The 21039-nt window shown below is 43.7% G+C and overlaps 4 protein-coding genes and 1 non-coding gene across 8 annotated transcripts; 1 reads left to right on the top strand and 4 right to left on the bottom strand.

The window, feature by feature from the left end:
- Positions 1-3730: 3730 nt before the first annotated feature.
- Positions 3731-3812, top strand: TRNAS-AGA. Its single transcript has one exon. It is a non-coding gene; the product is annotated as a tRNA-Ser (tRNA).
- A 472-nt stretch (positions 3813-4284) lies between these two features.
- LOC121805911 (pentatricopeptide repeat-containing protein At4g21190) lies at positions 4285-6550 on the bottom strand. 4 transcript variants are annotated; one of them, XM_042205946.1, is made up of 5 exons: positions 6433-6550; positions 6199-6292; positions 5271-5414; positions 4983-5195; positions 4285-4646 (listed from the first exon to the last, which is right to left on the bottom strand). In XM_042205946.1, exons 2-5 carry the CDS (start codon positions 6283-6285, stop codon positions 4506-4508), a joined length of 585 nt encoding a protein of 194 aa, XP_042061880.1. In that variant the 5' UTR covers positions 6286-6292; positions 6433-6550; the 3' UTR covers positions 4285-4505. The 4 variants fall into 4 exon arrangements, with proteins under 4 accessions (XP_042061880.1, XP_042061882.1, XP_042061878.1 ...); XM_042205948.1 differs by having other exon boundaries at positions 6416-6544; XM_042205944.1 differs by adding an exon at positions 5490-5588 and having other exon boundaries at positions 6199-6534.
- Positions 6551-6819: 269 nt separating this feature from the next.
- LOC121803446 lies at positions 6820-7816 on the bottom strand. The gene is made up of 2 exons (XM_042203111.1): positions 7215-7816; positions 6820-7108 (listed from the first exon to the last, which is right to left on the bottom strand). Exons 1-2 carry the CDS (start codon positions 7679-7681, stop codon positions 6955-6957), a joined length of 621 nt encoding a protein of 206 aa, XP_042059045.1. The 5' UTR covers positions 7682-7816; the 3' UTR covers positions 6820-6954.
- Positions 7817-8336: 520 nt separating this feature from the next.
- On the bottom strand, positions 8337-9910 carry LOC121802896 (acetylserotonin O-methyltransferase-like). The gene is made up of 2 exons (XM_042202584.1): positions 9175-9910; positions 8337-8789 (listed from the first exon to the last, which is right to left on the bottom strand). The coding sequence occupies exons 1-2, from the start codon at positions 9886-9888 to the stop codon at positions 8490-8492; spliced, it is 1014 nt and encodes a 337-aa protein (XP_042058518.1). The 5' UTR covers positions 9889-9910; the 3' UTR covers positions 8337-8489.
- A 1571-nt stretch (positions 9911-11481) lies between these two features.
- LOC121803099 (acetylserotonin O-methyltransferase-like) lies at positions 11482-20095 on the bottom strand. Its single transcript, XM_042202804.1, has 3 exons — positions 19678-20095; positions 11985-12471; positions 11482-11866 (listed from the first exon to the last, which is right to left on the bottom strand). The coding sequence occupies exons 1-3, from the start codon at positions 20073-20075 to the stop codon at positions 11561-11563; spliced, it is 1191 nt and encodes a 396-aa protein (XP_042058738.1). The 5' UTR covers positions 20076-20095; the 3' UTR covers positions 11482-11560.
- Between the last annotated feature and the right edge of the window lie 944 nt (positions 20096-21039).

The following is a 21039-nucleotide window of genomic DNA, read 5'->3' as shown; positions in this document are numbered from 1 at the left end:
AAGCTTCTACTTTTTTATCTATATTCGGAAGGGGATAGCAATCTTTAGGACAGTGCTTGTTTAGATCGGTAAAATCTATGCACATCCGCCATCCTCCTTCTTTTTTCTTGATCATCACAGGATTGGCCACCCAAGAAGGATATTTCACCTCGAATAGTACATCCGCTTTTAGCAATTGGCGGACTTCGTCATGGATGACTTGGCTTCTTTCTGCCGCAAAGAGTCTTTGCTTCTGTTTTACTGGCCGGATTGAAGGATCAATATTTAACCGATGAGTGATTACCTCGGGGGGCACTCCGGTCATGTCCAACGGAGACCATGCAAAGACATCTTTGTACTCCTTGAGGAGCTGAATGGTCTTTTCCCGGAGTAGAGGCGTTCCTGCGAAGCCGATCTTGACCGTTCTGGATGGATCATCTTCGTATAACTGAACGGTCATTGAGTTCGGCTCTGAAGTGACTTCGGTCATCTCGCTTGCCCCTGACTCCGGTTGCTGTGATTGCTATGCTTGATGGTGCCGAACTGATTGTTCGGCACTTTTAAGCGCAATCTGCAGACATTCTTTTGCTCTCTTTTGATCACCTCGGATGACCGCTATCCCACCTTTAGTGGGGATCTTGATGGTGAGGTGATAAGTAGAGCAAACGGCCCGAACTGTGTTGAGCCAGTCTCTCCCCAGGATGATGTTGTACGGGGACCGAGCTTTCACTACAAAGAACTCGATCATCGTATTGGAGCTTGTAGGCGCTTTTCCCACCGTGATTGGAAGGCTGATAATACCTTCAGGGCGGGTGTCCTCCTGGGCGAAACTTTTCAGAGGAAGCGGAGCCGGACTGAGCCGAGCTGGATCCACTTCCATTTTATCGAAACATTCTTTAAAAAGAATGCTGACTGACGCTCCTGTATCCACAAATACTCTGTGGATCAGTTTGTTTGCCACTCCGGCTTGAATGACAATAGCGTCTTGGTGAGGAGAGATGGCTGGGACGGGATCGGCATCTGAAAATGTAATCACTTCGTCCTTCTTCAGCCTTTTATGTGTTGGCTCCTCTTGATTGGAACCTCTGCGTTCTGCTTTTAGGGACGACTTAGTCTTCCCGGCAGGGAGAGCATCAATAGTCAGGATTACTCCATCATATTGCGGCTCGTCGTCGTCTTCGGGATCCTCATGCCTTTTCGGATCCTGAGGATTGCAGTTCGCACCTCTCTGTCTTTTGTTCTTTTTCGGCTGCTTGCTTTGGTATTTTTTTAACGTTCCTGTTTTCACAAGAACATCAATACCTGCAGCCAAATCTCGGCACTCCTCGGTATCGTGTCCGTGGGCTTGATGGAAGGAGCAATATTGATCCTGAGGTCGCCGCGCGGCCGATTTCGTCATCCGCCTTGGTTTTTCGAACATATCGGAATGTAGTTCGAAAATTTCCGCTCTTGACTTGTTTAAGGGTACGAACTGAGCGGGCGGCTTCTCAGGATTGAGACGTGGTCCCAATCTGCCTTGTACCGGTGCCCTTTGAATTCTTTCAAAAGGAGTTCGGCGAGGAAGCCTCTGATCGCTATGATCGGGCTTCTTTTCGTCTCCTCGGGATGAGCTGTCTAAAGACCGTTTTCGACGGTCTGCCTCATCCGCACGGGAAAACTGGTCCGCAATGTCCCACATTTCCTGAGCTGTCTGCGGACCGTACTCAACGAGCTTCCTGTAGAGAGCTCCGGGCAGGATTCCATTTTGGAATGCCGAGATGACAAGCAGATCGTTGAGATCGTCTACTTGCAGGCATTCCTTGTGGAATCTTGTCATAAAGTCGCTGATTTTTTCGTCGCGACCTTGACGAATGGAAAGCAGCTGAGCCGAAGTGATCCGGGCTTCCGCTTTCTGAAAGAACCTCCTATGGAATGCATCCATTAGATCTCGGTAAGATCTAATGCTGCCTTGAGGAAGGCTATCGAACCACCTTCTGGCGTTCCCGATAAGCAGCTCGGGGAACAGCTTGCACATATGGACCTCATTGAGACCCTGGTTCGCCATGTTATATTGATAGCGTCCCAAGAAGTCATGAGGATCCACTAGCCCGTCATAAGTCATTGACGGTGTCCGGTAGTTCCGCGGCAAAGGAGTTCGGGTGATATCGTCCGAGAACGGAGTCTTTAATGATCCGTACATGGCGAACCCGATATCTCTTCGGTACGGAGGAGATGGAGTTCTCCTGTGGTTCCGGTACCGAGGAGGAACAGGAACATGTCGAGGTTGAGGATTCTTTCTCCTGGAAGACACGTCACTACTGCGGTAGTGACTTTCATGTCTGGATGAGGAGGGAGAATCCGCCGTTGTCTTCTCCGGCTGTTGGCTCTTCTGCAGGAAGGTTAAGAACTCCTCCTGCTTCTCGGCCAAGAACAGCTTGACAGCTTCATTTAAATCGGGCTGCTGGGAAGACTCGGTGCGATGACTCCTGGAGTGGCTTGTTCCTCCTTCGTGAGAACCGGAGGTAGATGTCTCCCGAGGCCGTTTTTCAGACCTGCGAGCTGGACTAGCTTCCTCACGGTGATCACGAACGGCATTACGGGTGGTATGTGATCTGGTATGCATTTTTTTGGGGTGGAAAAAGGGTCAAAAATTCGCTTTATCACAAATTTGGTTCTCTGTTTCCCACAGACGGCGCCAGTGATGAATCGGTGAATTTTTTATGGTGATGAATGCAGGAAGATGCAGATCACGACACAGAGATTTTACGTGGTTCGATTTACTGAGGTAAATCTACGTCCACGGGAAGAAATGAGGGCAGAGTTGTATTGCTTGATCTGTTTTCTTACAGCTTACAATACAGACTTGCTATTTTGTATTTTATCTCTAGAAAGCGAGAGAGTCTTAGAATGTAACCCTATCTATCTGATCTAGGTTCTATTTATACTTTGAACCAAGATCGTGGCATGCAGCTATTTATTAGGTAGTGGATGTCGTGGAGATCGTGGCGATCTTGCATGGGTCCACTATCCTGCATGAGTTAATGACTGCTTGACACCACTAAATAGATCGTGGGTGTAGTGGAGGTGGAAATCCTGCATGAGTCCACTATCTCCTAGTTCGGTCGAATACTGAGACCGAACTGCTGAATTATTGCCGAGCAGCTTTTGCCGATCTGAGAGTAGAGCTTGATGCCGACCTGAGAGCAGAGTTTGATCGGTTGGCTTTTACCGAGCTGTAGGCTGGGGCCGAACTCTTTGGTTGTGCCGAACTGAACTCTTTAGTCATGCCGGACTGATACTCTTTAGTCATGCCGAACTGATACTCTTTCTTGGGCTTTAGGCTGATGGGCTTTACTGCTGTTGGGCTTGTTTAGTACGTACTCCATCACCTTTGTAAGTATTTTATTTCTTCTTATTGTGAGTATCAGATTCTATTTGGGTTTTCTAGTTTGTGAAGATTGTGTTATTTGCTGTTTGAGTTTTATTTGGATAGGTTGTGTATTGCGAGATCGATACATTTGCTAAAAGATATAGACAAATCTAACATTGTCATATATGGTTGATTTTTGGATTGTCTCCGTTCTTTAGTGAAAACTCTATTCACCAATTCCTGGCTTCGATCATTTTTGCATTGGTCGGGTAGTCAATTCCTAATAATTTGAGCCTTTCTTAAAAATACACACTGAAACTAAGTTAACTAACAACAAATAAGCATTTCATCTGAGAAGTCGTACAGTGTTAAATAAAAAGAGTAAGAAATTGTACAACAAAAGTGGTCGTGCCGGAGTGGTTATCGGGCATGACTAGAAATCATGTGGGCTCTGCCCGCGCAGGTTCGAATCCTGCCGACCACGAATTATTTTTTTAATATTATTTTAAAAAAATAAAAAATCTTTTTATCTTTTGATTATACTACACAATATTTCAGATCAGTATTATAAGGTTTACTTTTGTTTTTATCGTTAAAGTTTTTTCTTAATTTTTTGAAATTTCACATGCCTTTTCGCGAAAATGCGTTGGTTGGTGGGGTTGATTATGTCTAATCCGAAAATAAATTAATGCACAATTATCATAAGTTAACACACTTTTTATAATTATTAGTATGGGAGTTAGTACTAGTCTTGAGACAGGTGGAATCAGAACCAACATATTTTTATTACACTTGTAAGAATTGTACTTACTAGTATTCTGTTTACTATAGTTATTGAACATTTTGGCATCAATATTCAAACCATTAGATTGATTCCATTTGTAACAATTGCATCTGTAATTCAAAAGGTGAACACTGATAGATGTTAGATTTTGGTGGACGTAATCAATCATTGCTTCACTAATAATTAGAATATCAAAACTGATGTTAATAAAAATACAATTATCACTCTGTAACCTTTGTTTCAGGCAGATACAAGTTATTTACCTCTGCATTTTTCATGCAGTTCAACAGCATCACTACTAGCTTCAACTTTAGAGGTATTTACTTCACTGTCGCCTTCGATTTGATCGGCATATTGGCTTCTTATCTTGACACGCTTACCTTTGATATATCGCTATTCCCACTTTGGTGGAGGATACTTCCTGTTCCGTTTCTCGTATTTGTCCAGCATGTCGAGTTTCTTGAAAACCTCCCCCACCATCGTCACAATTGGCACATTCGGCTTGATACCTAGCTCCTCCATGTCTGCAAATATCTGCAACGAAAATCAAGGAAGAAGCCGAGTTAGCCATCATAAATCGTGGGACATCCAAGTTTCCATCCAACCTTCCTGAATTTCGCATTTAACCAGCTAGGAGCAGAATAGCAGACGATATAGCGTCAGGGTAGTGACCACTAATGCCTAGCTTATGTAAGAACCAAAAATCGACAAATTTCTTCACCAACCCAACTGGAACATATTTGCATCTGTCTAATTTCAACATTTATAGAAAGGGTAGGAATAAAGTGTAATCATAACAATAAACATGTTATAGTCAGAAGGCAAGAAGCCTCGGTGCTTGTGAGATTGAGAAGTGAAACAGGGATGCACCTCGAACATTTTCTCATGCATTTCTTTCTGATAGTAGATAGAGATCATCCTCTCAAAGAACAGGCGCGGCATACTTTCTATGTTCCGAGTAAACAGTGTCTGCCATAGCTCTTCGGCCTCCTCAAGCCTTCCATCCTCTGCCAAAGCATTCAGCAAAGTGTAATAACTTCCCATGGTTCTTCCTTGCCCTTTGCTTAGCATCCATTTTGTCACCTGGGAGTGTGAGGTAATCAAGTGAAATATTTGAAGCAAGAAACAGGGGAATACAGTTCAAAGAGGATCAAGTACCTGAATTATCCTCTTCCACTCCTTCTCATTCTCAAGACTTTTTAAAGCTTTCTTCACCGTAATCAATGGAAATTCGAGTTCCCAAGCAATGAAGGAATCAAGAGCCCCATATACTTCCTCTTTCACATTTGATAATCCCTTTATCTGAAGTGGATAACAGAAACAAATCAAACTCTAATTTACCCCAGAACTAGAGATCCATGTAGGTCGAAAGCCTACACATTCAACAAGCTTTAGGGACTTTGAAATGGTCCCTATCTTTTTTTTGGTTTTCCACACGCGAGGGTACCTTGGTCGAGGACCTTTAGCAGCACATTCCTGAAAATTATTACTAATCATTTTAAAGATGATTCAGACCAAGCATTAAACGATAAATAGTTCAGCAGTGCCATCTCCTACGGATATTATTCCCTTAAGTGATGGATTTTTTTCAACCTCAAAAAGTAGCTTCAGTATTATATTCTTCTGTGAGCAGTTTCAAGATATGTCAACCTTCATATACCTTTTACATAGTATATGCCACAAACATATGCATTATGCAATGATTTTAACTATCAAGCAGAAAATATCATTCGAACAACCACACGACCAATTAATCAACACGATTTTTGCTCCCTCTGATACTGCCATTCAGCCCCACATTAGTTGATCGAATTCGGTACTAGATTAACTACAACCTCTTGCATTCACTTGGCATAGGAAGACTCTATATTAGACATCAAATTATTAAGACTAATGTAATGTGGCATATATCTTATTAACAGAGAAAGGATAATTAATAGAGGGGAAAACATGGCATACAAAGGGTAGTATATTGTTTGCATTCAAGAATCTCAAGCTAGTCACATGTATAGCAAATGATAGTACTACTAACGCAAAGGTTGAAGAAGAAAATTAGAAACCAAAACATACTAAACAAAAAACTTACCACCAGACATAGATGGCGATTCTCCCCAAATTCAACTGACTGCAATCCTGTACTGATAGTTGCAAGAGAATGCCTCAAACTGAGCATCCTACAACTAAAATATATATTCATTTCGGTAATTAAGAGCAATACAAGAACAGTAAAAATAAATAAAGATTCAAAAGTCAGATATTTCAACTATCAAAATGCAAAACTCAAGACGAGCAAACTTAATCACCGAGAGAAATTCAACACCTATCTAAAACGGAACTTGATAAATAAATTCCAGTCACAAACTCCCGTAGCTCAACTGAGAGCCGAATTGAAGCAGAAAGCGCTATAATCCTTTGAAATTTGAGAGGTTAAATACCTGAAACTGGGCAATGCGATAAATCTCTGTCGTGAGGATTCATTTATTTCACTTTAGACCCTAAAAGTTTGGTGTTATTGTAATATCACCCATCAAACTTGAGGTGATTGCAAAAGTTCCCCTGGGGTTTCGATTATCATTCTTGAACCCCCAAGGTTATTATTCTCCTTCCTTCCAAATTAGTGCTATTAAACACAGTTGGAAATTGAAAATATATAACTCTTATAAAAATAAATTTCTACGTAAATATTATAAATGGAGACGATAATTATTTAAATATTTGTAACAACCATGGATTCGGAAAATACATGAGTATGTATATATAATACAAATTAAATTATGCAAAATCAAATGGACTGTTAATAGAAGAGGTATATTACAAATAATTGAAATGGAAGAAGAGTATTTTATGCCAATAGCCAGAAATTTTTATGTGTTTTACTATTGAGAAGATATCCTCCATTAGTCTTCCTTTGTACCGAGACACATGTGCATTTGCTATTCTCAATCGCATACTCTGCCGTCTCCATCAATCCATTGAACGATAAACCTCTTCTCGCCCTACCAAAACAACACATCATTGAATTGTTAAGGAGAGTGTGACTAAATTTGAATGAAATTCCATCGTTAAATCAATTGGTGATAATTTAATTTCAAACAAACTTACGCTAAAATTGATTTGGAAAGAGCGTTCCTCTTGCGGCCTATAATGAGAAGTTCGACGTTGCTAGCGGCGCTGTGGGAAACAATCACGGCGGCCTTATCCTTTCCTTCGACCACCTCCGCCTTCTCCACCGCCACCTTCAGCGTGGGCTTGGCAGCCGCGCAAGCGCGCTTCATCCCATCAAGAAAATCAGCCTCTCCTCCGCTTCCGTTTCCGCCTCTGCTGCGATTGCGGCCGACGCTGCCCTCACCGGAAGAGGTGGGGCTGCCGCCGAAACGGGCGGAGCCAGGCGATATCGGGTTCTTGAAGAAGCCGCCGAAGGCGTTTCTCGGCGGAGCGACGTGGAGGAGGATCAAACTGTCGTTGTCCATGAGCGCGTGCGAGAGGGCATACTGCAGCGCTGTGGCGGACTCGCGGCTGCCGTCGGCCACAACCATCACTCTGCGTTCCGTTGCGCTACCGTCTTCCATTGTGAGTCCGGCCGCCGCGTTATCACCATCAACAGCCACCGCTGATTTGTACGAACCAGCTGATTTTGGTTGGATTGTTTTTGTGTTTCTCTTTTTTAAGGGAATTGATAGGTTTGTGGCGTGATGATTAGAGGTTGTGATGCATGGGAATTTTTTCTATTTTCCAAAAAAATTCTATTCACAATTTTATTACCTAAAATTCTGGGAGTTTATTTTTCACACACCATAAATAAACATTACTATCTGGTGTCAAAGGTAATCAATTACTAACGAAATAGGCACTAAAAAAACTCATTCAAAAGTTATATTACAATCATAATTATCATGCTTCTATCAGTCGTTCGATAAATTGAGGAAGCCCCAATTGCAAAAAATTAAAAATAGATTTGGTATAAATATGTAGAGGTTTGAATTGAGACCAAATTTGTAAATTGATAACGCATGAAATGAAAATATTAAAATTAAATTACTTTTACGTAACAGAATCATGCTAAATAAACATATTGGAGAGATTATAACAGATCACCCTCAAACTTATTATTGGGATTTTTAAAGAAAGTTTTGATTATAATTCAAGCGCTAAAGTAATGCGATTTTCAATTCCGTTAATATAATGCAAAAATAAAATTCTTTCTTTTACTAATTAAAAAAGTCGAAAATACAAATTAATCAGCTATTATTGTTCAAATAATATTATGGCATCATGCCATAGTTACAAAACGAAAAATTATTTCGATTAGAGGAAATGAATTCAATTCTACCCAATTATTCCGCAACTTAATTGTTCAAGTTTTAAGCAAGTGATAGATTAGGGATAAGCCTCGATGACGAATTCTAAAGCTTTAATATTTTTAACAACATGTTTTCGAAAGCCAGCCTCGTTTAATATATATGCCCATTCATCGTATGTCCTCTCCTTCCCCTCGAATGTCACCGCCATCATCGTAACATCCAACCCTAGACGAGCCCCGGTGAACTCGTCACCTCCGCCGTCTTCATCAAGTATGGCATCTACGATTATCACCTTCCCGGTGCCAACCGGGACGGCTTCCTTACATCTCTTGAGAATCTCCACGCACTCCTTGTCGCTCCAATTGTGCAAAACAAACTGTCACACCAAACTCTTTTAATAAAGATACTCAATCATAATCATATATAGTAATGTCTCAATTTAAAAATTTGGGATGATGTAGTAGTGGTACTATTCATTTTTTTCATTCTGAAAAAGTGAACACGCACTCCACTAAATCAATTATCACTCATAGATACGCTCTACTGAAAATGTAATTCACATTTCATTACCTTTTTTTTTTAATTTAACCAATTTTCCTTAACATTTTATATCACTGACACTGACTCAAAGTGTGAATTAAAATCATTAACAAAGGTAATACTCCGTCTGTTCCCCATTAAATATCTCAGTTCTCCATTTTAGGATGTCTCTTATTAATTGTCTCACTTCACTTTTAAATAGTAAAACGAAATTCAATTACCATGAGCATGACAACATCGGCTTTGGGCACACTCTCGAACATGCTCCCGGCGACGAACTCAACCCCTTCAAGGGGCGAAGCCCTAGCCACGACTTCGGGGAGATCAAGGCAGATCCCCCGAATCCGTGGAAAGGCCTTCACCAACATCCCAAGGGCCATTCCTTGAGAACCACCAACATCAACCAACGACCGGACCCCGTCAAAACCCTCGCGATAGTTTTCGATGACCGCGGTCGTCGTCAACCGAGCATGGCTCGCCATCGCTTCCCTAAACACCTTCGTGTAGAAAACCGGATCCTCGTACAAGCCATCCGACCCGGAGAGTTCCACCCCGGGCCGTTTGGCGGTCCTTAGGGTCTCGGCCGTGATGCACCCGTTGGGCACACAGACAGCGCCCTGGAGAAGCACGAAGGGCCCCAGCTTGTCCCTCGTGAGGCTGCGCGAGATGGGGGTTTGAGCGTAGCAAACCGGGCCGCCTTCGCCGGTTCTCTTGAAGATGCCGTGGTGGGCCAGGAATCTCATGACGCGGTGGAGGCGGTCGGTGGGGCATCCGACGGCGGAGGAGAGATCCGGCAGGGAGATCGGAGTTCCATGGTTTTGTAGGATGTCGGGTATCTCGAGCTCTACCGCAGTCTTCACTATGCTGGTTTTGATGAAGCCGAAGCCATGATTCCATGCTTCTGCTATAGCCACTGTATCTTCATTTCGCGCCATTTTTCTTTTTTTTAATGTGATTTTTTGCATTTACTATATAACTATATATAGTTCAAGGCGGATTCTGGTATAAGTATATTTTTGATTTGAGATTGTGTCGAATTTTCTTTAAGTTTAACTAACAATTAAATTGGTGTGGGGCTAGCTAGCTGAATCTAGGAGATAGCTAGGAGCATTGATCTGTGACTTAGGAACATTAAAATAATAATTATTGGTTAGCTAAATGTTAATGAATTATGCTGGAAAATTTGTTAATTAGGTGGAATTAGGCATAGAAAATGGTATAAAGTGCATGTATTTGGTGTGGTAACAAACTGCCAACCTTTATGACTTGGGGGTTATACCAGTATGGAGAGCTTTGGTACTTTCTAAATCATTTTCTATGCCCCTTACTATACGAGGTGTTACATGTATTAATTCTAAGGCTCAAAATTGTAAATATTCTAAGCCTAGATTGAATAAACCAAAATTTATAGTATTGTTCTTCATTAATGTAACGATTTGTTCACGTAATTGAGAACCATCGTTTAACATTATCCTTAGCCAGAAAGAATGGTACGTCAGAAGATTGAAGATATAAGTAAGCGACACAGTATTGGTCGCCTTATAGCGATTGTAAAATACACATCTAAACGATTTCGTTTAACATTAATTATCCTTAGCCAGAAAGAATAGTGTCAGAAGATTGAAGATATAAATAAGCGACTAAGTATTCGTCGCCTTAAACCGATGGTAGAATCGGTCACAACAAGTAATTGGTGGACAAGAAACGGTTACGTTCTTGCCAACGGAAGTAAATAGACCATCGAAGAAGAGAACGTGAACAAATATGTGAACCCTAAACCCTAAACCCATAAGCAAGATCACAATTAGTGGATTGTTTGATTTGATTGGATGTGAAAGTAGACGAATGTGTCCCTCCGTCCCACGATAGGAGTCACATTGGATGTGGGCACATGTTTTAAGTAATCTAAAGAATAATATGTTAAAAAAGTTAGTGGAACATGAGGTCCACTTTTGTATATTAGTTTTATAAAATGTGAGTGAAGTGAGTTAGTGGAATATGAGACTTACTTACCATTTATGGTAAAAAAGTAAAATGTGATTTTTATTGTGGGATGAACTAAAATGGCAAAATGTAACTCTTATTCATTGTGGACGGAGGGAGTATAAATTATAAACAATTATATGTCCAACTGTATACTCAATTTTGCGTAGGTTAGTTAAATCTCGATCACCATTGGTGAGCCAACAACTACTATTTGAAGTAGTATATAAATTGTAAGTTTATTGTCTTGCCAACTCGTATCGATCATCTGGACCCAACTATAAATATAGATATTCGGGCTTATACTTGGGCAAAAAAAATCATGAACTTTTTTTTAAAAAAATTGATAAATAAAAAAAGTTAAACATATGGGGCATTCCAAGAATAAAAATGATGAACTTTTTAATTGGGCTTTAAATTGTGGATGGAGGGAGTATGTCAATTTTTCCTTGGATACGAATACTATAGCTAGCATACAACTAGACACTGGATGAGGTATTGTCCCATAATAATTTTATTATAAATGTTAAACATAACATATTATGTAATACAGTAATATAGTTTTATTTTATAACAAATATTATTAAAATAATAAAATTATGAGGGAGACAAATAGGACAACATTCATGGAATGGCCTCTATAACAGACTCCACAGTATCAATATTCTTGACTTTGAATGTGGCGAATCCAGCCTCCTTGAGTAGATACGCCCATTCCCTGTAAGTTCTCTCCTTCCCCTTCCCCTTCTCCGTCACCGCTAACATTATCATATCAAGTGATAATCGAGCACCTGTGAACTCGTCGTTGTCGCTGTCTTCGTCGATTATAGCATCTACAATCATCACTTTCCCCGTCCCCACCGGAATTGCCTCTTTGCATTTCTTTAGAATGTCGATACAATCTTGGTCACTCCAATCGTGCAATATCGACTATAATAAAAAAATTTACTAATTTATTTATTTGAAGGACGGATCGAAAAAAAAAAGTACTACTACTAGTTATATTTTTAAAGGACGAATGGAATGGAGTATCAAATTAAAAGCATACCATGAGCATGACCGCGTCCGCTTTTGGTACGCTCTCAAACATGCTCCCACCAACCAACTCGATTCGAGGTTGTGGCGGTGGGGCCTCTGCCACGACCTCAGGCAGATCAAAACTGATCCCTCGGAGCCACGGGAAAGCCTGGACGAACTCGGCCAGGGCCATCCCATGGCGGCCGCCGACATCCACCACCGACCCAACCCCATCAAACGCCTCCGGGTAGTTCCGTACGATCAGCCGCGTCGTGTCCCTGGCGTGCGCGGCCATGGCATCGGTAAAGACCTTCGTGCCGAACCCGGCCGGGTTGCCCCATGGGTCGGCTCCGTTGACCGCCCGGAGATAAAGAGGGGTTCCGTTCCGCAGGGCCTCGGCGCTCAAGCCGGTCGGGTTCCGCGTCGCTGGCGTCGACTGCAACAACATGAAAGCTCCCAGCTTGTCGCTCGTGAAAAAGCGCGAAAGCGGCGTTTGATCGTAGTAAACCGACGGCGGCGTGATGGGGTACGTACTAAACAAGCCCAATAGCAGTGACAGCTCGGCCAGCCCAAAGCCCAAGAGTTCAGTTCGGCATTACCAAAGAGTTCGGCCTCAGCCTACAGCTCGGTAAAAGCCAACCAATCAAGCTCTGCTCTCAGGTCGGCATCAAGCTCTACTCTCAGATCGGCAACCAAAGCAGTTCGGTCTCGGTATTCGACCGAACAAGGAGTTAGTGGACCCATACCGGATGTCCAACACACCCACTACCACGTGATGTCAGTTCAGGCCACGATCGTAGGCCATGACCTACGCTTCACCCACGATCTTAGGCCATAACCTACACGACATCCACGACTTAGGGTGGTGACGCAAGCCATGATCTGAGTTCATTATATAAATAGAACTTAGATCTGATAGAAGAGGTTAGAATCTCTCTAGAGAAATAATCATATAGCAAGTCTGTGTTGTAAGCTGTAATTCGCAGATCAAGCAATACAAACCTGCCCCCATTTCTCCCCGTGGACGTAGATTTACCTCAGTAAATCGAACCACGTAAAATTCTCTGTGTCGTAATTTATTTTTACGAGCATTTATCATCATCAAAAATTCGCGGAATCATCACTGGCGCCGTCTGTGGGAACCAGAGAACCAAATTTGTGATAAAGCGAATTTTTGACCGTTTTTTCAACCCAAAAAATGCATACCAGATCGCAGAGTACCCGTATTCCTGCCCGTGAGAACCAGGAGGAAGCCAATCCATCCCATAGGTCGGGAAAACAGCCTAGGGATAAATCCACCACCAGTTCTCATGGTGGAGGAACAAGCCGCTCCAAAAGCCGTCACACCGAGTCTTCCCAGCAGCCCGATTTGAACGAGGCTGTCAAGCTGTTTTTGGCGGAAAAGCAGGAGGAATTCTTAACCTTCCTGCAAAAAAGCCAAAAGCAGCCGGGGACAAAAACGGCGGATTCTCCCTCTCCCTCCATACGAGACAGTCACTACCGCAGTAGTGTCATGTCTTCCAGAAGAAAGAATCCTCGGTACCGGAATCACAGGAGAACTCCATCTCCTCCATACCGAAGAAATGTCGGGTTCGCCATGTACGGAGTATTGAGGACTCCGTTCTCGGACGATATTACCCGAACTCCCCTTCCACAGAACTACCGAACTCCGTCGATAACCTATGACGGACTCGTGGATCCTCATGACTTCCTGGGACGCTATCAGTATAATATGGCGAACCAAGGTCTCAATGAGGTCCATATGTGCAAGCTGTTCCCCGAGCTGCTCATCGGGAACGCCAGAAGGTGGTTCGACAGCCTTCCTCAAGGCAGCATTAGATCCTACCGAGATCTGATGGATGCTTTCCACAGGAGGTTCTTTCAGAAAGCGGAAGCCCGAAATACTTCGGCTCAGCTGCTTTCTATACGTCAAGGTCGCGACGAAAAGATCAGCGACTTCCTGACGAGATTCCATAAGGAATGCCTACAGGTAGATAATCTCAATGATCTACTTGTCATTTCGGCATTCCAAAATGGAATCCTGCCCGGAGCTCTCTACAGAAAGCTCGTGGAGTGCGGTCCGCAAACAGCTCAAGAGATGTGGGACCTTGCGGACAAGTTTTCTCGTGCCGATGAGGCAGACCGTCGAAAACGGTCTTTAGACAGCTCATCTAGAGAAGACAAAAAGAAGCCCGGTCATAGCGATCAGAGGCATCCTCGCCGAACACCTTCTCCACTAAAGGAGAGATAGCGGTCATCCGAGGTGATCGAAAAAGAGCAAGTGTGTTCGCAGATTGCGCTTAAAAGTGCCGAGCAATCAGTTCGGCACCATCAAGCATAGCAATCACAGCAGCCGGAATCAGAGGCCGGCGAAATGACTGAAGTCACACCGGAGCCGAACTACATCTGGCCGAAGAAAGAAGAGAATTGGCCTGCATAAAAGCAGCCAAGTACAAGGAGCAAGTAGCCCGGTATTACAACCAAAGGGTGAAGAAGCTGCAATTTCAAGTGGGAGATCTCGTCTTGAGAAACAACGAAGTAAGCCGAGCAGAAAAGCTGGGCGAACTCGAGCCCACATAGGAAGGTCCATATCGGGTGTCAGAAGTCCTCGGCAAAGGGTCTTAAAAATTGACTCACGCGTCAGGAGCACAAGTACCCCGAACATGGTACGTTTCCAACCTCAAGAAGTTCCATTTGTAAGAGACAGTCCGGTCAGTCAGTCTTATGTGTTTTCTTTGTTTTTTACTTGTTCTTGTCTCTATGTGCGTTGTGTCTGTCTATGTGAGTGTCGTCTCTTACAAATAAAACTGAGGTATCTCGTTCTTCAAAGGCTGATCCCCTTTTTAGAACATACAAGCCAACGATTGTGCGTCAAAGCTTCTAAAGAGGATACAAGACCACAATTCAGCTTAAACAAGCAGTTCGTCTGAAACGAGCTGCAACAAGCCCACGATTGTGTGTCAAAGCTTCTAAAGAGGATACAAGACCACAATTCAGCTTAAACAAGCAGTTCGTCTGAAACGAGCTGCAACAAGCCCACGATTGTGTGTCAAAGCTTCTAAAGAGGATACAAGACCACAATTCTGCTTAAGAATCAAGCACTTCGTCTGAAACGAACTGCAACAAAAGTCCGATTCTCGCGATAAAACTTGCCTGAATTAGGACAAGGGAAAGTCCAATCCACGCGATAAAACTCGCCGAATTAGGACGACCAAGTTCGGTCAAAGCAGTTTACCTCATAAGACCGAGGACGACCATGTCTAGTCAAAGAGGTTTACTGCATAAGACCACTTCGGTTAACTGGGAAAGTCCGATCCACGCGATAAAACTCGCCGAATTAGGACAAGGGAAAGTTCGATCCCGGCGACGAAAATCGCCAAATTAGAACACAAAGACGAGTCCGGTCAAAGATGTTTATTTCATCAGACCAAAGACGAGTCCGGTCAAAGATGTTTATTTCATCAGACCAAAGACGAGTCCGGTCAAAGATGTTTATTTCATCAGACCAAAGACGAGTCCGGTCAAAGATGTTTATTTCATCAGACCAAAGACGAGTCCGGTCAAAGATGTTTATTTCATCAGACCAAAGACGAGTCCGGTCAAAGATGTTTATTTCATCAGACCAAAGACGAGTCCGGTCAAAGATGTTTATTTCATCAGACCAAAGACGAGTCCGGTCAAAGATGTTTATTTCATCAGACCAAAGACGAGTCCGGTCAAAGATGTTTATTTCATCAGACCAAAGACAAGTCCGGTCAAAGAAGTTTACTTCATAAGACCGAGGACAAGTACGATGAAATTTTTTCGCTAAGCTGTAAATACACAGTGTTAGAAGCGAAAACAAAAACAAAATTTCATTTTCAAATCTTGTTCGGCACACAACTCCGCTACCCTACAAAATGGCGTTACGCTATTACAAAGGACTATTCTACTGTCCAGGGTTGCTGAAGTTAAGCCACCTATCTGCAAAATCCTCTGGAAGCCGATTTCGGTTGTTCCGAGCAGATGAAGAATAAGCAGGTCGACGAGATGCTATCCTCGACCCAACGCCTCTTCCCCGAGCCCGAGAAGTCCTAACACCTCGGCGATGAAGAGTCTCTGCAATAAGCATCTGCTGATCTTGCTCGCTCATAGTCACAACTCCTCGGCGAATTTCAGTCCGTCCCCGTCTTGACGATTCCGGTTGCTCCTGAGCCCGTTCTCGTCTTGACGTTTCCGGCTGTTCCGGAGTTCGTTGTTGGCTGGGAGTAGGATTTTGAACAAGGGAACCAGAGGTTTGATCTGGAGTGCGAGCATCTGTTGGCGCGATATGCCGGAGGAATCTCTCAATTGAGGGACGCCGGGCAAGAACAATGTCGTACCGAGAAGCCCAGCGCCGCAATGATTTCACGACTTGTTGGCAAGCCGAGCTCTCCAGCGCATTGTTCCTCCGGAGTACATTATACTCCTCCCACAGTTCGTCAACTCGTTCCTGAACATCTGAGATGGTCAATCCCCCGCGCACACGGATGTAATCCTCGTACGCAGTCCTCTCAGCAATGGTCGTATTCAGCTCGGCCTCCAGATCCTTCTTATCGGACTCTAAGTCCTTATTATCGGCCTCCAGCTTCACTAAACGAGCCAGAAGCTCGTCATTCTTCGTCTGATCGGCTATAGCTCTTCTCTCAGCTTCGTCTAAAGCCGAAGAGTACAGCCGTTTCCAGTGAAGTATCTCCATCTCCTTGAGTACAAAGCAGCTATATTAGTTCGGCAGCTGTACCGAGCAGATAGTAAAATACAACAGGAGTAAAGGCGAGTACGCAAAGCTATACGAAGACAAGTGTAGAGAATTTTTCATTCACAAGGAAAATTTTTTACACTAGGGCTTCAAGGCCATTTTACAAGGAAGAAACTAGACTAAGAGAAGGGAGACGAAATCATACTCCGCCAGCTTCGTCTCCGGCTCCTCGGTCTGGTACAGCTTCTTTCTCTTGGGCTACCTCAGCCTCGGCCTCGCCTCCTGCCGGCCTCGCCTCCGCCTCCTGATCGGCTTCCTCCTCCGGATGCCCGGCCCGCTCGACTTCGGCCTCCGGCTCCAGCGGCTCGGCCTCACCCTCTCCGTTGTAAGTCGAAGCGGGTGAAACGGGTCCCACGGAGGCAAAGATAGCCTCCAGGTTCTCGTCCCGATCAGCTCGACAACTCCGGACTCGGTCTGCAGAAAGCAGGACCGAGGATGAAGCGAGCTCCTCAAGGAGCGGCAGATTCTGAAGCCGAGCAGCTATCTCTCGGCTGTACAGAGGCAGCACGACGTCGGGCCCCTGCTCGCCCTTATCGGCAATTAGCCTTACCAGACTACCGACAAAGGCCGAGAACTGGCTGCTCAAAAAGAGTCTCTCCGTGTAGGCACGGAGACCCTCTCCTTGGGCAACCACGGCGGCAGCATCCCTCCGTTTCGTCTGCTCTCGCTGGATGACGAGCTGGTTTTTGGCAAACTGAGCTTCATCCTGGGCCGAAATCCTAGCAGCCCTGGCTTTCTCAAAGTTTGCCTCAGCCTGCTCGGCCCGGTGACAAGCAGCCGCCAATTTCCTCTGCATCTCGGCATAGTCGTTGGACGCTTTGGAGAGTTCGACGGCGACGAGCTTGGAGAGCATGTCATTCCTCTGAAAATGGATAAGGAAAAAAGTTAACAGAGGGCACCAAAAATACAAGACAGAAGCCAAGCCAAGGAATCAAGAAAACAATTCACCTCGGCGAAGTCCGTGGGCCATAAAAATGGCTCACAGATATGCTCCGAAGGAGGCGCCAAGACCACGTCTTTCTCTGGCGCCCTTGGGGGCTTCTGGGTCTTCCCCTTCTTGCTTGCCGAAGTCGACTCCGGCTTCTTTGGACCCGAAGAGGTCTTTTGCCTCTTCGGATTCTTCTCGGCATCAGGCGCCGAGCTGGTAGCCTTCTCTCTCTCCGGCTCCACAAGCTCGGAGGACTTTCTGATAGCCTTATTCAACATGAACACTGCCAAAAAGCAAGAAAGCAAAGTCAGATTTTCTTCGTTAAAGCAGTAGAGCATAAAGATAAAGAGAAATCCTCACCCTCGGCCTCTTCGTCCGAAGACGAGATGTCGAACACGACGTCGCCCTTGACGAGCTCAGACTCCGTGTATTGTTTCCTAACTATGGGAATCTTGTTGAGCTCGCCATCGAGCTCGTCCAACGGTTCAGGCCGAGGGTGACGGATAACGGACTCCGGCCCTCTCCAGGGAAAACTAGGAGCCGCGGTCCTATCATAGTAGAAGAAGCGATTTTGCCACTTCGGCCACTTCGTTTTACAAAAGGCCCTAAAGGGCTGTAAAGGGATCAAGTAAAACCAAGACCCCTTCCTCTTAAATTGAAAGAATTTAAGGATCGCCTTCAAAGACAAATCCCTTCCTAACCTACGGAGTTCGGCAGCGAAGGCCGACAAGTGCCTCCAAGAGTTCGGAGTCACCTGGCCTAAAGGAAGCTGAAAAAAATCCAGTAAATCTATAAAGGCAGAAGGGAGGGGGAAACGAAGCCCGCATTCTAAGCAGGCCTCGTACACGGTGACGTAACCCTCCGGCGGGGAGTCAGCCCTGTGATCACCGTCAGGTACCACCGCCTTCCCCCCAGGAAAAGAGTATTTTTCGTAAAGGGATATCACAGTATCCTTACTCAAGATACTGTGAAAATACTCTACGGTCTTCTCCCCGGATTCTTTCCGGCTAGAAGACCCCTTACCCCCTTTCCTAACGCTACCCGACTCCGAAGAAGAAGAAGACATTTTTCTTACTTTTTGAAGGTGAAGGTAGTCTGAAGAAATTTTTGAAAGCGGAAGGAATTTTTCACGCAGAAGATAGAGAGTGCAGAAGAAGCCAATAGCAAAGGTGTTCAAATGATGAAGAAAGACGGTATTTATCAGATTTGGAAAAGATTTCAAATCATCGCACCGTTTCATATCCCACCTTTTCAGGATTCAACGGCCGGATTTTACTGTCGCATTTAATGCCGCATTTAATGCAGTCACGCGCAGGGCACGTCCCCTGACTTCAGCCTCCCCCGTACCCTTTTCCAGAATGCCGAAGTGACTCGCTTCGCCGAAATGAATCACTTCGCTTTTCGGGGGGGGTAGTGATGGGGTACGTACTAAACAAGCCCAATAGCAGTGACAGCTCGGCCAGCCCAAAGCCCAAGAGTTCAGTTCGGCATTACCAAAGAGTTCGGCCTCAGCCTACAGCTCGGTAAAAGCCAACCAATCAAGCTCTGCTCTCAGGTCGGCATCAAGCTCTACTCTCAGATCGGCAACCAAAGCAGTTCGGTCTCGGTATTCGACCGAACAAGGAGTTAGTGGACCCATACCGGATGTCCAACACACCCACTACCACGTGATGTCAGTTCAGGCCACGATCGTAGGCCATGACCTACGCTTCACCCACGATCTTAGGCCATAACCTACACGACATCCACGACTTAGGGTGGTGACGCAAGCCATGATCTGAGTTCATTATATAAATAGAACTTAGATCTGATAGAAGAGGTTAGAATCTCTCTAGAGAAATAATCATATAGCAAGTCTGTGTTGTAAGCTGTAATTCGCAGATCAAGCAATACAAACCTGCCCCCATTTCTCCCCGTGGACGTAGATTTACCTCAGTAAATCGAACCACGTAAAATTCTCTGTGTCGTAATTTATTTTTACGAGCATTTATCATCATCAAAAATTCGCGGAATCATCACTGGGCTTTCTTGAAGATGCCGTGGAAGATGAGGAAGCGCATGAGGCGGAAGAGCGGGTCCGCTGGGCAGTTGGCGGCGGCGGAGAGCTGAGAGAGCGACATTGGGCTGCCGTGGTTTTCCAAGATGTCGGGAAGCGCTAGCTCCACCGCGCAAATAACGGCACTCGACTTAATGTAGCCGAAGGCATTGCTCCACGCTTCGGCTCGAGCTCGGATTTCTTCATCTACCACCATTTTCACCTCTTTTTTCTGTCCATATTTTGAACTGTAATTTGGGATTAATTTATAGATTGTTTGTGTCATACTACTAACTACCCCCATCTTTTGGAAATAAAAAGTCTTAATACGATACATAAAAAAAAATGTTTCAAGTATTATCATTAAAAAAATAGATCTCATTCCAATACAGAGAAAAAATAATTAAAGTATATCAATAGAAAATGAGAATATTATTCCTCTTCTCCTAAGAGTATGTTATAGTGTGGGTGTGTGTTCCAATTGCCATATATTAATTAATGGGCATTAAGGAGACACGGTATTATTAAAGGGTAGCCCGTTTGAAGTTAGGCTGAATCTAACCCATTATAGATTAGAAAATCTTGGCCATACTAATTTTTCGTGATTGTTCCGTGACAAATAAATCAACTAATTATAGTATGTCGTAAATTATTGACGTATGTCTGAAAATTAACAACGTACTATAAATTAGTGGTGTAAATATACACCTAACCTTTTCGTTGAGTGGGAAAAAATAAATAGTACTCCTATTATGAAAAAAATTGTTTATTATCGTATTCCAACATCTCAGTCTCTCTGCTCAACGATGAAGAAATTGCACAAATAAAATCAATACTCAAAATCAATATAATAAAAATTTATTTAAATGAATCAATTAATTTCTAAGAATTTAAGATACAAGTCCTCCCACGTGTCACATAGGCATGCTTTGCAAGTTCCTCATCCTCCTCGATAGTCGAAACAACTGAAAACCTCCGCAATAAGACTTTGTTAATTGTCAAATAAATATTATACCCCTTCCTTATTAAAAAAAATATTTGAAACGACACGGGTTTTAATGCATAATTGGTAAAGTAAATAAGAAGAATTGGTAAAGTAAGAGAGAGTAAAAGAAAAATTAGTAAAGTAAGAGAGAGAGGAAGAGAAAAAGTAGTGAAAGTAGGGTTAGTGGATTGTGGGGTCCATATCCTAAAATAAAAAGATTCTAAAGTTTCTATTTTTTAAGAAACGGTAAAAAATGAAAATAGTTGCTATTTTTAAAAAAATGGAGGGAGTAATTACGGTTCCATTCAAATGTTATTACAGTTAATTTCCAAAACTGTTACTCCAACCCATCAAAAATTTG

The sequence above is a fragment of the Salvia splendens genome, chromosome 5 (assembly GCF_004379255.2).
Source record: "Salvia splendens isolate huo1 chromosome 5, SspV2, whole genome shotgun sequence".
NCBI classification, from domain to species: Eukaryota; Viridiplantae; Streptophyta; class Magnoliopsida; order Lamiales; family Lamiaceae; genus Salvia; species Salvia splendens.
This window is presented reverse-complemented; position numbering and strand designations above follow the sequence as displayed.